Source organism: Caloenas nicobarica, chromosome Z, assembly GCF_036013445.1.
Source record: "Caloenas nicobarica isolate bCalNic1 chromosome Z, bCalNic1.hap1, whole genome shotgun sequence".
Taxonomy (NCBI): Eukaryota; Metazoa; Chordata; class Aves; order Columbiformes; family Columbidae; genus Caloenas; species Caloenas nicobarica.
Window position 1 is genome coordinate 49,961,412 of NC_088284.1, and position 13,491 is coordinate 49,974,902.

The 13,491-nt window shown below is 39.3% G+C and overlaps 1 protein-coding gene across 7 annotated transcripts in view; it reads right to left on the bottom strand.

Annotated features, from left to right (window-relative positions):
- Window positions 1-673: 673 nt before the first annotated feature.
- The window catches only part of SECISBP2 (SECIS binding protein 2), a 29,768-nt gene continuing 16,950 nt past the window's right edge, over window positions 674-13,491 (bottom strand). For 3 of the 7 annotated variants that reach the window (XM_065657386.1, XM_065657388.1, XM_065657385.1), the window contains exons 11-18: window positions 12,840-12,972; window positions 10,246-10,415; window positions 6,551-6,689; window positions 5,987-6,116; window positions 3,995-4,215; window positions 3,109-3,263; window positions 2,515-2,716; window positions 674-1,742 (exon numbers count right to left, since the gene is read on the bottom strand). In XM_065657386.1, coding sequence (XP_065513458.1) covers window positions 1,633-1,742; window positions 2,515-2,716; window positions 3,109-3,263; window positions 3,995-4,215; window positions 5,987-6,116; window positions 6,551-6,689; window positions 10,246-10,415; window positions 12,840-12,972 — 1,260 coding nt within the window. In that variant the 3' untranslated portion in view covers window positions 674-1,632. The remainder of the gene's footprint in view (window positions 1,743-2,514; window positions 2,717-3,108; window positions 3,264-3,994; window positions 4,216-5,986; window positions 6,117-6,550; window positions 6,690-10,245; window positions 10,416-12,839; window positions 12,973-13,491) is intronic. The other 4 variants (XM_065657387.1, XM_065657392.1, XM_065657391.1 and 1 more) reach the window with 4 other exon arrangements.

The following is a 13,491-nucleotide window of genomic DNA, read 5'->3' on the forward strand; positions in this document are numbered from 1 at the left end:
AGGAAGTATGGTTTCAGCACATGTAGCAGCTGCTCCAGAAGACAAATGTTGTCATAATGAATGCCCTACCCCACCCTCCTCTTCACCTTCTTCCCTTCTCTTAGCTTATATTGCCAAGGTCATAGGGTATGGCCAGTTTGGGTCAGCAGCCCTGGCTCTGTCCCAACCTCTTGCCTACCCCCAGCCTACTATTGAGGGGAGAAATGTTGGAGAGGCAGCCTTGATGCTGTGGGAGCACTTGCTCAGCAGTGGCCAAAACACTGGTGTTATCAACACCTTCCTAGCTCTGCAGGCTGCTGTGGAGAAAATCAGCTCCATCTCAGCCAGACCCAGTACACAGGCAGTGGCTAGGTTTAGCAGTTTCAGAGTTTTCGATGTGTATCAAAGTGGCGCAAGTAAGTCACACTTACCTTTGGATCAAGGATAGCTGCTGGCCAAAACCATCTTTCATCATTGAGATTCTTCACCTTCAATTTCCATTTAAGATTAGAAGAAACTAATAGAAAGAGATCATCATCGTAACTAGTGACCAACTGTGCATTTCAGCTTAATGATGGCTTCCCTTGCCAATATTCTTCCTCAAAACTAACATTTCAAGTATCATTAAGTGTCCGCCAGAAGAGTTTACGTAAGTCACAACCATAGCACATTCCCATTAAGGCACTCCACCACCATTATGAGCACATTTTGTTCTTAAAATTTTATTTCCCATAAGATATAAATTTTTATTTCCTCTAAGATATAAATTTTCCCTACCCTACATACAAACTGAGATTGATCAAAACCTCTTACATATATACACCAACTCAACCCCCAACTGAAGGAATGAGGAGTCTGATGGAATAAAGAAGGTTCAGATAGGATAGCAGGCTCACACATTCACTGCCCTTGAAAGCAGGACCTATGATAAGCTAGTCTCAGTAGCATCAGAAACAGCATCATTGTACACTTAATAAACTTTATAAAATTTCTAAGCAGAGCATTTTCACTTTGGGAATTTCAGACCTTTGCAGTGCACGCTCTCTCCTTTACACCTGCTGTATGATCCCAGAAGAACAAAATATCACACAGAAGAGCTAACTGGGCACTTTGACATCATGGCCTTCCTTAACTAGTTTCAATCAAGCTGCCTCCTCAGAATTAATTTCTTGCTGACTGGAAGAAAGTGACATTGATGCCAGCCTGCCCACCTTAGCAGGCTTATTTAGAAGAAAAAACAAAACCAAAACCAAACCAAAAATCAAAAACCAGCTGAACTTCTTGAGACAAGAGTTAAGCAATCCCTGCAAGGTCATGACTTTCTAACCCATGGAATCTCCTCCCAAATAAAATAATCTTTTGAGTATACTGCATCACCAAGAAATCAATGCTAGTTCAAGAAATTATTAAAATACACCAAGCAAATTCAAGTGGTTCGAGACTAAGACAATTTGCTGTTGTCACCTGCTAATCGTCCAAATACATACACCATGGAAGCATTAGCCAGTACCTCATGTGCTCCAGTGTGTATTTTGCTTAAAGGCATTCAGAGCACTTTACTTAACTGACTTCAGAAATTTCTTAAAATATTTTATTTTGCTACCTTCTTCCTAGGGGAAGAAAATTAGAAGCCCAACAGAATTGGATGTGGATTTAATGATGCTCTTCCAGATTTGCTAACAGCATATCAGCAGCTGCGCTCTTTTCCAGTTCCAGTGCATACGGATTATACTCTTCTTCAAGTTTTCTCTTCCAGATTTTAACTAGGGAATAGTAGAATGAAACAAGAACAGGTTACCGTTCAATACTTGTAGAAAAACTTAACATGGAAAGTCACATGCATTCTCTACTTCCCCATCTAAGTAACTGCTGAGATGGCACATGGGCATGTTGGCATGTGCACCACAAGACATCAGATGACGCGTGAAAGAAAACTTTAGGAGTAATGGGATCCATTGAGGTCCTTGTGTCCTGCACCCTACTCAAGCAAGGCTAAGTCTGAAAGTGGATCCAACTTAAAAAAATCCTCTGAAGTTTTCAAAAGTTTCCAAGAAGATTCAAGTTGCCTAGTATCTGTGATAACTGTCATTGCTTGATGACTGTATGAGCAGAGCTGAAGGAATATTTTTCTGGAAGTGGAAGGCCTTTACAAAAAATAAACACTTTTGGAGAGGAAGATGCATCTCAGGCTTCAATATAAAAACTTAAGCCCACCACAGAGTATGCACTTCTAGAAGAAAAACAGTTTTTTAACAAATAGAAATAATAAGGAGCTCTGTTAAACCTCCTTGGACAAAGAAATGAGTAACACCTGCCATCAGTGGATTTCAGAGAGGAATTTTCTTTAAGACTTCCTCAGCAAGAGCTGACCTCCAGTTTATAAAATCAGGGAAGCGGGTGGAAATCACAGAAAAGCAGAATTTCCCCTCTTACTAACCACTAAAGCGTCAGGTATGATTTGTTTCAGTGAAAATGGCAGAATTAAAGAGCACTTTGAATAAAAACTGAACCAAAACCAAGTCAGTAAATACTCACTATAATTTGGTACATCCTCATCAGAGTCCTTGGAAGATGTTTTACCAGTTTCTGATAAGCCATTTTTTTCACATTCAGTGGTTAAGATGCCAGGTTGAGTTTCTCTTAGTCCTCCTTCAGCTTCTTCTTCTAAAGCTGCTATCATATCTTTGTAGGCCTTTCTGGCCTCTGTTGTCAATTGTACCATTCTATGAAAATGGTCCTGTGGAAATATAAAATATTAGCAGAGCTTAAATCATACAGGAAGTTTTAATATCTCCATGACAATCTGTAATGAATATTCCTTATTCAGAACATACATGTTAACATGCAAAAGCTAAGTATGTATAAAGACATGAAAAAACCACATTTATACACATTTATAAAAACATAAATTCTCTTGAAAAAAAATTCTGCAAAGAGATCTGGATAGAGACGATGTCAGGAAGAGATGGCCAAACTACTTTTTTTTGTGGAAGTCACTGACCTGAGATAAAGAGTAAAAGTGTGCAAAACCAAAGAAACAAAAAAACCCTTAAAGTCAGAGTACTCTTCTCCCCTTACAGGTGAAAAATAAAGCTAAACAAAAACATGAGCCTACACATCTCAGCTTACCTGAGCGCCATCATAGCTAAAAATTCCTACCACGCTCACAGGCACTGCTTTGTTCACACAGCGGCCCAGGGCCTTGCGATTAAGGGCAAAAACAAACGGGATATTCTGTTCACAGGCACAGTCGATAATGTTGTGTAGAGTCTCATCCAACCCACCTGGAGCAGACAACAGAATTAGCAAAGAATGACACTATTCAAGCTGATTATAACTAAAGGACAGTACTGTTACAAGAAGGCAAAAAATACCCAAGATTACAGCTGCACTTGGAAAGTACAGGAGTTCATTCCAAAAATACATGGACCTCAATAAGAGAGTTATATCTCCATTTTCAAAGGAGAATAATACATTTTTTTTCTTAATTCATAATTAGCAGTATCCTTAGACTGCCACTATTCAGTATTATGTTACATGTGTAGTACAGTCTAATCCAGTATTAAAAAAAAGACTCAGCTGCTAAGAAATTATTTAAAAGTTAATAGAAAGTAATGACGATAATTACAACAAATTTTAAAGAAGTTATCACCAACAACTTATTGTCAATCTGTGGCTGAAAAGAGACTGATAGAGCAGGACTTCTTGTGGTGGCACACATCAGTAACCTTTGTCTCTTCTCGGCTGTGCCAGTGCAAACTTTTCTGCAGCTGCACTGCAAATGAGTAACTAGACAGATACCCGTGTCAGACAACTTCCTGTACCCCAGATAGTCTTGACTCAGCTCACACTTCAGCTGCACAGCAGTACACAATCAGAAGAAGGAAGGCATCTTTATATGACTGGAGTTCAAAGGCTACTCAAATAAATTTCTCCAACAAGAATAGTGCCACCAGTATACCAAGTCTGCTTTTTTACATTTCTTTTATTAAACATTTTTTTAAAACTTATTTACCCTTTGACTGAATCTTTTCACAGTTAGGAGAGATGATGACACACTTCAGTTTTTTCAGCTTCAGATGTTTCGAAACCTCTCTAAGACCCATAACAAGCCTCCGTTTTATCTTGGCCTTTACTGGGTCTCTCTGATACAAGCGATCTTGGAAACGAACCAGTTCTTTCAAGAGATCTGTCACACAACTGTCAACTTCTTTACTAAGTACCTGGCTGCAATAACTGGAAGAAGGAATCAATTAAGTGTTAAAAACCATAAAATTACAGATATATAACACATTAACAAGTAATACGTCAAACATAAACTATAAACAGTTTACCATCTATTCTATGTCTTTGTTACTGTTTCTACTCCGAACACACTTGTTATATACAAGAAAACAAAAATTTACTTAAGATTTTTTTCCTGCTGGCTGAGATATTACAGAAAGTTTTGGTATTTGTGGCGTCTGGCTCCCCTATCAAACTATATTAAAAATGTACACACACATACAAAAAACCTATTCATATATCTCTTATACCAACAAATATATACGTACATATGTTTTTCTATGGAAGCTTTTTTCTGACGGCATTTCTTTTGACCTATATAAATCCAAGCATAGCAACCAAAATATAAAATTCTCATTTATTTCTATAAGTACAAGGCTACTTATAACAAAGATGGAAATCTGGATCAAATTCCTTCTCTCCAGGTTCATCCATTTGTCTGTCACCCTGTTTTCACTTATGAGACTACAGCCTTGTGATGTTCATGAGGAAAAGATATAAACAGAAGTACTTCATCCTTCTAGTATTCCCTGGGAAAGAGCAGGGTTACAAATTATTTTTCCCCATCTTTTACACAAAGAATAGTTCAGTAAAGAAGAGTCTCAAAGAGAAAAACTAAAGATATCTCGACTGCACAATCAACAGATGCCAAGCGGCATAAAGTTATGGGAAGAGATTGCAAGATCTATCCTGGATCTTAGAGATACAATTATCTCAAAATTTTATTTAAGTTACAAGATTTTTTTATTTACTATTTCCAGTTGATTTCACTAAGTCTCGGAGACAAGTCTACTAAACCACTGAAAATCTAATCTGAAGACGCAAAATATTCTAAGCTTTGCTGAATGCTCTACATCCTATAATCAATAGGACTGAGTTGTTTTGCACATATTCAACCCAAACTGTGCTTTCAGTAAAACAGTGTTGCAAAGACACTAATTAAGTAACTTTTAGTGCAAGTTAAATTAGAACTAACAGATGGCATCGGAAGGATAAGGAATGGCTATACCAATATTAACCTTTACTATAACAAACTGCAAAAAGGTCAGTAGTGCCTTTATGGGAGGAAAACCAAAAATTAAAACACTGCTAACCTGATGTAACTGTTTTAAACCGTCATCTGTTTTAAACTATTGTGACTGGATCTCTGACCTCTTCACATACAGTAATAACTATTTCTTCTTTTAAAAGGAAACATGTATATACATCTGTTTAAACAAAACTAAAAGTGTTTGCACATAATAACCCATAAATATTCCCTGTATTTTTCTGCCTAGCCACAACATGAAAATGTCATCTGCCTAGTCACGTTCTTTACAGTTTTGCCATTTGGTCTGGCAGCAGAAAACCAAAGTACACACTAAAAATGAGTAAGGTATAGTACTCTACTCTTTATTGATTATTAAGCTGGTACTACATTTACTTAAAATAAGACATCTATTTTTTAACAGCAGTTCCTTTTCCTTCCTTAGTCTCTAATTAATTTCTGATCTTTTTTTTCCTTCAAGGAACATGCATTTTGAAGTATTACAACAATGTACAGACTGTCTCGCTGAATATCATTTATTTGTGTGTCAGCCTACAGGGAAACTGAAAAAAATTTAGAACCTTCACTCTAACCTCCAATTTAGTGTTGCACAGATTGTAATTGAAGTATCTTGTCTGAAAAATGCCATATTGGTGGTACTGTGGAAAAAGAGACATTAATATAATCAATACTTACTCTCTGAATTTCCTACTATGGATTTTTGGAAGATTGGAGGTGAGCTGCTTTGAAGTCATAGAACCTTCTGTAGGTTCCTTGATCCCCGTGTTCTCTACAAAGCCCTCAGCAACTTGCATTACAGGAACAGCTACCATGTAAATAAAGATATTTCAACGAAAAGACAGACCAAAAAGCACCGTAAAGAGGCTAAATTGTCAAGTATCTCTTGAATCAAGAGTCATTACTTCAGTACTAAAAAACCTGTGGTAGCAGACAGATCATACATTTTTTATCTCTTAATTTTTATTGTTGTATCTCTTTTTAAACAGATTGCCAGAGAGATGTAGGGGCTGTCATTATGACATATACTAAATTCAACAGGCATAAAAGTGTGCAACAGTAATCAGAATCCCAGTTACTCTGCTATATTGACTATGAGCTTTGGCACATTTTAAACTCTAAACAGCCCAAGCTTACAGTTTTCATTTGGCAGTATTTGGTACACATTTTCGAAAGTACTAAGTGTGCTTGTTCTCAAATCTCTACCTATGTACTGTATTAAAGCCCTGTCTTGAAAGATACCTGCTTGACTATCCCATAGAGGTGTTTCATCTTCAGTAATATTTTCTGCAGACTGGCAAATTTTATCTTCATCTTTTGGTACTGCTGTCTGTTCTAAGAGGCGTTGCTGTTTTCGTTGTTCTCTTTCTTTCAGAATAATCTAAAAAATATATATACAGAAACCAAATCAATTCAATGTCACACAGGTAACAAAGCAGTTTCTCTTACAAAGTGTTTACCTGCAAACCATGCATAAAGAAGTTTAGCACTATCATTCACAGTTTACAACATTGGTTGTGGTTGGTTTTTTGTTTGTTTGTTTTTTAATTTGCACATGAAAAGAAGGAAAGATATTGCCTACACCTGTATAGAAAAGGACATTTCTCTTGGTTTCCAGTGTCTGGGTAGAGAAAATAATCACTAGGGATCAACTACAAGGGCAGAACTAAAGTTGAAGCAATTCATGACTTTAATGCAGAAATGCAGGTGAAAAGTGTCCCTCTTTACCTTTATTCTTCAGTTTATCAATTTGTAGAAATTCAGCCAAACACTCAAGTACATATATACATATATGTGTGTGCAGAGTTACTCTTCCCTTTTTTTGCCCTGTTAAAAATCTTGAGTTAGTCTAACAGGCCACTGTCTCTGAATTTGCTGGTTGAAGAAAAAGAGAAGAAATCACCATGGATAGCTAAGCTGTATGGTACATGGAAGGAAGGAAAGTAGGACACATGCCTGATCCAAACATGCTACCATAGACGAAACCAAGGATTAGTTTTCTGGAACTCATCTTTCTTTTCTGCTTTCATAGCTGCTAAGCAGCAGTTACAGAATCACAGAATGTTAGGGATTGGAAGGGACCTCGAAAGATCATCTAGTCCAATCCCCCTGCCAGAGCAGGAACACCTAGGTGAGGTTACACAGGAAGGCGTCCAGGCGGGTTTTGAATGTCTCCAGAGAAGGAGAATCCACAATCTCCCTGGGCAGCCTGTTCCAGTGTTCCGTCACCCTGACTGAGAAGAAGTTTCTTCTCAAATTTAAGTGGAACCTCTTGTGTTCCAGCTTGAACCCATTACCCCTTGTCTTACTGTTGGTTGTCACTGAGAAGAGCCTGGCTCCATCCTCGTGACACCCACCCTTTATATATTTATAAACATTGATGAGGTGACCCCTCAGTCTCCTCTTCTCCAAGCTAAAGAGACCCAGCTCCCTCAGCCTTTCCTCATAAGGGAGATGCTCCACTCCCTTAATCATCTTTGTGGCCCTGCGCTGGACTCACTCCAGCAGTTCCCTGTCCTTCTTGAACTGAGGGGCCCAGAACTGGACACAATATTCCAGATGAGGTCTCCCCAGGGCAGAGTAGAGGGGAAGGAGAACCTCTCTCGACCTACTAACCACCCCCCTTCTAATACACCCCAGGATGCCATTGGCCTTCTTGGCCACAAGGGCACAGTACTGGCTCATGGTCATCCTGCTGTCCACCAGGACCCCCAGGTCCCTTTCCCCTACACTGCTCTCTAATAGGTCATTCCCCAACCTATACTGGAACCTGGGGTTGTTCCTGCCCAGATGCAAGACTCTACACTTGCCCTTGTTATATTTCATTACATTTTTCCCCGCCCAACTCTCTAGCCTGTCCAGATCTCGCTGGATGGCAGCACAGCCTTCTGGCATGTCAGCCACTCCTCCCAGCTTGGTGTCATCAGCAAACTTGCTGATAGTACACTCAATTCCCTCATCCAAGTCATTGATGAATATATTGAATAGTATTGGTCCCAGAACTGACCCCTGAGGCACTCCACTAGATACAGGCCTCCAGCCAGACTCCGCCCCATTGACCACGACTCTCTGGCTTCTCTCCTTCAGCCAGTTTGCAGTCCACCTCACTACCCGATCGTCCAGTCCACACTTCCTCAGTTTTGCTGTGAGGATGCTGTGGGAGACGGTGTCAAATGCTTTGCTGAAGTCAAGGTAGACCACATCCACTGCTCTGCCATCGTCAATCCACCTTGTTACGTCTTCATAAAAGGCTATGAGGTTGGTCAAACACGACTCCTCCTTGGTGAAGCCATGTTGACTGTCCCTGATGACCCTCTTATCCTTGATATGTCTTAAGATGGCACCAAGGATAAGGTGTTCCATCACTTTCCCAGGGATGGAGGTGAGGCTGACCGGTCTATAGTTGCCCGGGTCCTCCTTCTTGCCCTTTTTGAAGACCGGAGTGACATTTGCTTTCCTCCAGTCCTCAGGCACCTCTCCCGTTTCCCAAGACTTGGCAAAGATGATGGAGAGTGGTCCAGCAATGACTTCAGCCAGCTCCCTCAGCACCCGCGGGTGCATCCCATCTGGACCCATGGATTTATGGATGTCCAGATTGCTTGACTGGTCCCTAACCCAGTCCTCATCAACTGAGGCAAACTCCTCCATTGCCCTGCCTTCCTCTGGGGCCTCAGGGGTACAGGGCTCCTCAGGACAGCCTCCGGCAGAGTAGACAGAGACAAAGAAGGCATTCAGTAATTCTGCCTTCTCTGTATCTTCTGTCACCAGGGCACCTACCCCATTCATCAGTGGGCCTACATTGCCTCTGGTGTTAGTTTTATCTGCCATGTATTTGAAGAAGCTCTTCCTGTTGTCCTTGACCCCTCTCGCCAGGTTTAACTCTAAGGAGGCCTTAGCTTTCCTAGTTGCCTCCCTACATCCTCTGACAACAGCCTTATATTCTTCCCAAGTGGCCAGCCCCTCCTTCCATGATTTGTAAACCCTCCTCTTCCACTTGAGTTTGCCCAGCAGTTCCCAGCTACCGTATATAAGACTAGCAGATCAGCTCATCTACCCCAAATTTGTAATTAATCACAACACAGAATCTAATTGCAAAAGTAAATTTCTCCATTAACAGTTGTTGATCAACAAAGAACAAAAATAAGCTCCCTACCATGCTCAGAACACAGATATTACACAGACAAAGCAATTTTTGTCATCTCAAACCTACTTTGGAAAATAGATGGCAGGAAGATAGAACAGCCAGAAGACACAGTAATTAGTATCACCCTCCACAGTCTGTTGCGTGCTTTTTGTATAGTACAGTTCTCATATTCAATTAAGCGGCACGGGACAACCAAACTACCTTCACTAGCTCCATAAGAATTGTTCTAGACCAAAAACTAACCTAGTGAAGGAGTGGTATCTCAAAATCCTCTGTATAGAACACATGACAGGAAGCAACATCAATGGGCAAGGAGAGAAGATACAAGAGAAATTCCTGGGAGATCAAACACTGGTTGCAGCAGAATTAACTGAAGTTCTGGCTTGGAAGAGCACAGAAGCATTAAATGCTACCTCTTTGCTTGATACATTCTTCCCAGTTCTGCAAAGAAGCATATCTTGTGCAAACCAAATAAGTATTTGGATGACTCCCTGTACCAATGATGTGTGGACACTTAACATAGTGGCACTTCTTCAGCTATCAAGTGATTTAAGCGAGAAAATACATTTGGGGGGGGGGTACGACTTTGTATTAATATACACTATTTAGCAGGACTCCCCTCTTCTCCTCCGCCACCCCCTCCACTTTTTTAAACCAAGGAAAGCTAAAATTGAATTTAGACAAGTGGATGCTGAGATGCAGATCTCCATACCAGAAGGTTTAACAGACTCACAGTGTAATATTGAAGTTACATTAGCCTATATTGTACTATTTAAGGTAAAAATATAAGCACCTTTTTAAGAGGTGTTGGTCTCTTTGCTTTAGGGACTTCTCTCTGTTTCCCTTTCTTTACCAAAGGAGCGCTGGAATCCAAAGGGTTATGAGGCATCTTTCCTTGGTTTAACCGGTGACTTTTTGTGGCTGCAGCGGGCTCTTTAGAAAGCAATGGTATGGCACCACCAACTGAAATTAAAAAAAAGTCTGCATCAGATAACTGTAACAAATACCTAAACTAGAATCCAATGCAAATTTAATGATTGGATTAGGACTATATACACATATTAAATGTGTATTAAGACTAATATACACATATTACATTTGTGTTGTGTTACTATTAAGAATATTTACAGGCAATTCTGTGTCATTAAACAATGTTATTTAGTAAAGATACTCCTCCCAAAAGACTGACATGTCCTCTACTTTTATTATACGACTAGAATCACAAGCTCTGTCCCTGAACCCTCAAAAGCAGAATTTGGCAAAACTCTGCACTCCAAGCTACCTTCAACACCATGCCCTGCTGGCTTGGTAAACCTGCAGGAATCTCCTTGTTTCACGGTAATGACATTTCCTTCTCCACAGATTCTATACTGCTTTAAGATAAATACTGAGTTGCTGTATTACAGATTTTAGATTTAATTGCTGTAAATGAAATGGAGCACTTACTCCTACCATTTGTTATGCTTTAATGAAGTTGGAGGAAGTTCATTTGCAGATGGGTAATGAGTAATTTAAAGCTACAGCTAAGTTTCTTTTGCTTAACCAGCACAGCTCTCAGGAGATGTCTACTTTACTTGCACTTCTCAGAGTGTTAGAGCACAGAAGCTTTAAATGACTGGCCAAGTCACTGAACCTGGACCTTCCAAACCATGACACCACACTCGAAAAACTACTCTCCCTTTTCAACTCTCTATCAGTAGGAATTGCTGTGTCATGTGAGAGCACTTTTGCCAAACTTCAGTTACCTGCAATATAAACCAGGTTACATTAGCAAGTCAATGAGGAGGATGACACAAGTATCAGTGGAATGACCTTGACACCTTTGTGCCTCAGACAAGCCCTCTCTCCCAAAAAACATCCAAAGCTTCTGGCAGCTTGTCTTAAGCCATCTTCATTTACTGCTTCCAACACCACATACAGTACTATAAGCGTGAACAGTTTACATCATAAAACTGCTACACTGCAACTTTCCTTTTTGGCTCTGTGTAACAAAGGCAAATTAAGAACACTGCCAAGAATGTTGTGCAGTATGTTAGCATAGATGGCTACAAGAATCGAAGCTGGATTTGAAACAAGACATAAGTATACACCCTGCAGACATATCATATTTCCTTTACCTCCTCACTTCAAATTCACTGAGTTCTCATGTTCTTCAACTTGATGGCTTGTAACAATTTGTGTCATTTCGCATGACTGATGTATTTCCGAAACGTAATTTAAACTAAAATAATTACTGCTTTACTATGCTGTTCCATCTACATGTTATTTACCCAAATGAAGAAGAAGTAAGTGCAATGAAATAACTTTGTCCACAGTCACACTCCTTGTCCTTCTTGTTCACTGTGCATCGCTTCTCATTACAGAGGTCAGCACAATGCCACTTCACAAACTAAGGTTACATTTTGGTACACACCAATTTAATGGGCACGCCCATACCTTTGTGAGCCACCATTTACTCGTCAATCTGTATAACTGTATATATAAACTGTATATATAAACTGTATAATTTTATACAAACAAAACTAGTTATTAGCACCTCTGCAGCATTGAATTTGACTGACTCGAAAGAAAAAGAGATCAATTGCAGAAAAAGACCTTTAAAAGGCATCTTACAAGTTCTCTCAATTAATGAAGGAAAATTTCACCAATGCTTGGTATTTTGAGCTTTTTATTTAAAAGCTCAGCTATCATACTAAACACTGTAAGATGAACTCTCTTGTGACTGGCCATCTTTCTGAAATATATATATTTTTTAATTCTTTACTGAAATAAGGGAGAAAACTTTTATCATCATTGAATTCTAGCAAACACAAAGTTTCCTTTTGTAAAATACACTGCACTAACACAGCCAAGACTAAATTTTGACCTACAATCAAAACAACACTGAGCTATTTGTTTCTGCTTCCTGGTTATACATCCACAAGGTCTGAAATATTCTCTCCATGACCAAAACCTAGCATTTTGTTAGCAGCAATTATTTCACCATTATCAGGCACAGCAGGACTCATCCTTTGGCTTGGGCTGATTGACTCTCACATAATTCTTGCATTTGCAAAGGACCTTTTTCCCTCAGGTTACAGCTCTAGTATTTCTAGCATCAGAGGAGATTAAGAAAGCCTTTGTTACTGTCTAGCCCCTTCCTGCAGGTTCACACTGCAACAATAACACACCTATTTAAAAAAGGTGAAAACCGCCACAAACATCAGTAGTTTTGTCAAAGCTAAATTTCAATCACCTATTTACCTAATTTTCTCTTGTTTCCTGTGAACTGTGCTCCTGCCTGCATATTCAGAGATCACTACAGACCAGAAGCCATGCTACATTTAATGTTCGAATACTTGAAAACAATTCATGCTGAAAGAAAGGAAATTTCATTGTAACGAATACCTGAAAACACCACAGGCTTAGAAGACTGTTTTGTCTTCTCCGTTTGCTGCTTCTGCTCCAAGACTGCCAGCATGCCACCCAAATCCAACTGCACGGGAATTTGACTCTTCTTACCACTGGTCCTGGATACTTCCTGAACAAGTTCAGTACCAATTAGTACTTGAGAATGTAAAGACTGGGTTTTGTATGGTGTGTAATACATTCAACATCTTCATCCATGATACTTTGATTTTTAACTTCATTCACCAAAAGTATTTTGATCTTTAGATACACATCAACTTTAATGTGAAAAATAAAAAAATCAGAAACAGTTCAAATAACTTCTGAATAGCTACTGGAATAAAGCAAAAAAGTATTAAGCCTTTAATAACGGAGGTGCTTTATGTCAGGCTCCTGCTTTAGTAAGACTGCCACCTATCTTTGAAAAATAAAAAAGGCTTCCCAGAATTGCAAGTTTTGTTAAAAGTACAGAAAAACTACTCTGTGAATTTGTCAGGGTATGTGATTGCAATACACATATATCATTACCTTCAATGCTATATTAAAAAGAAAAGTTATAATCTTTAAGCACTATTTCCTCATAGGCAGTAATCACTCCATCTGCTTTGAAGAGAAGGCAAAAAAGCATTGGCCCACACTTGGCATCACATTT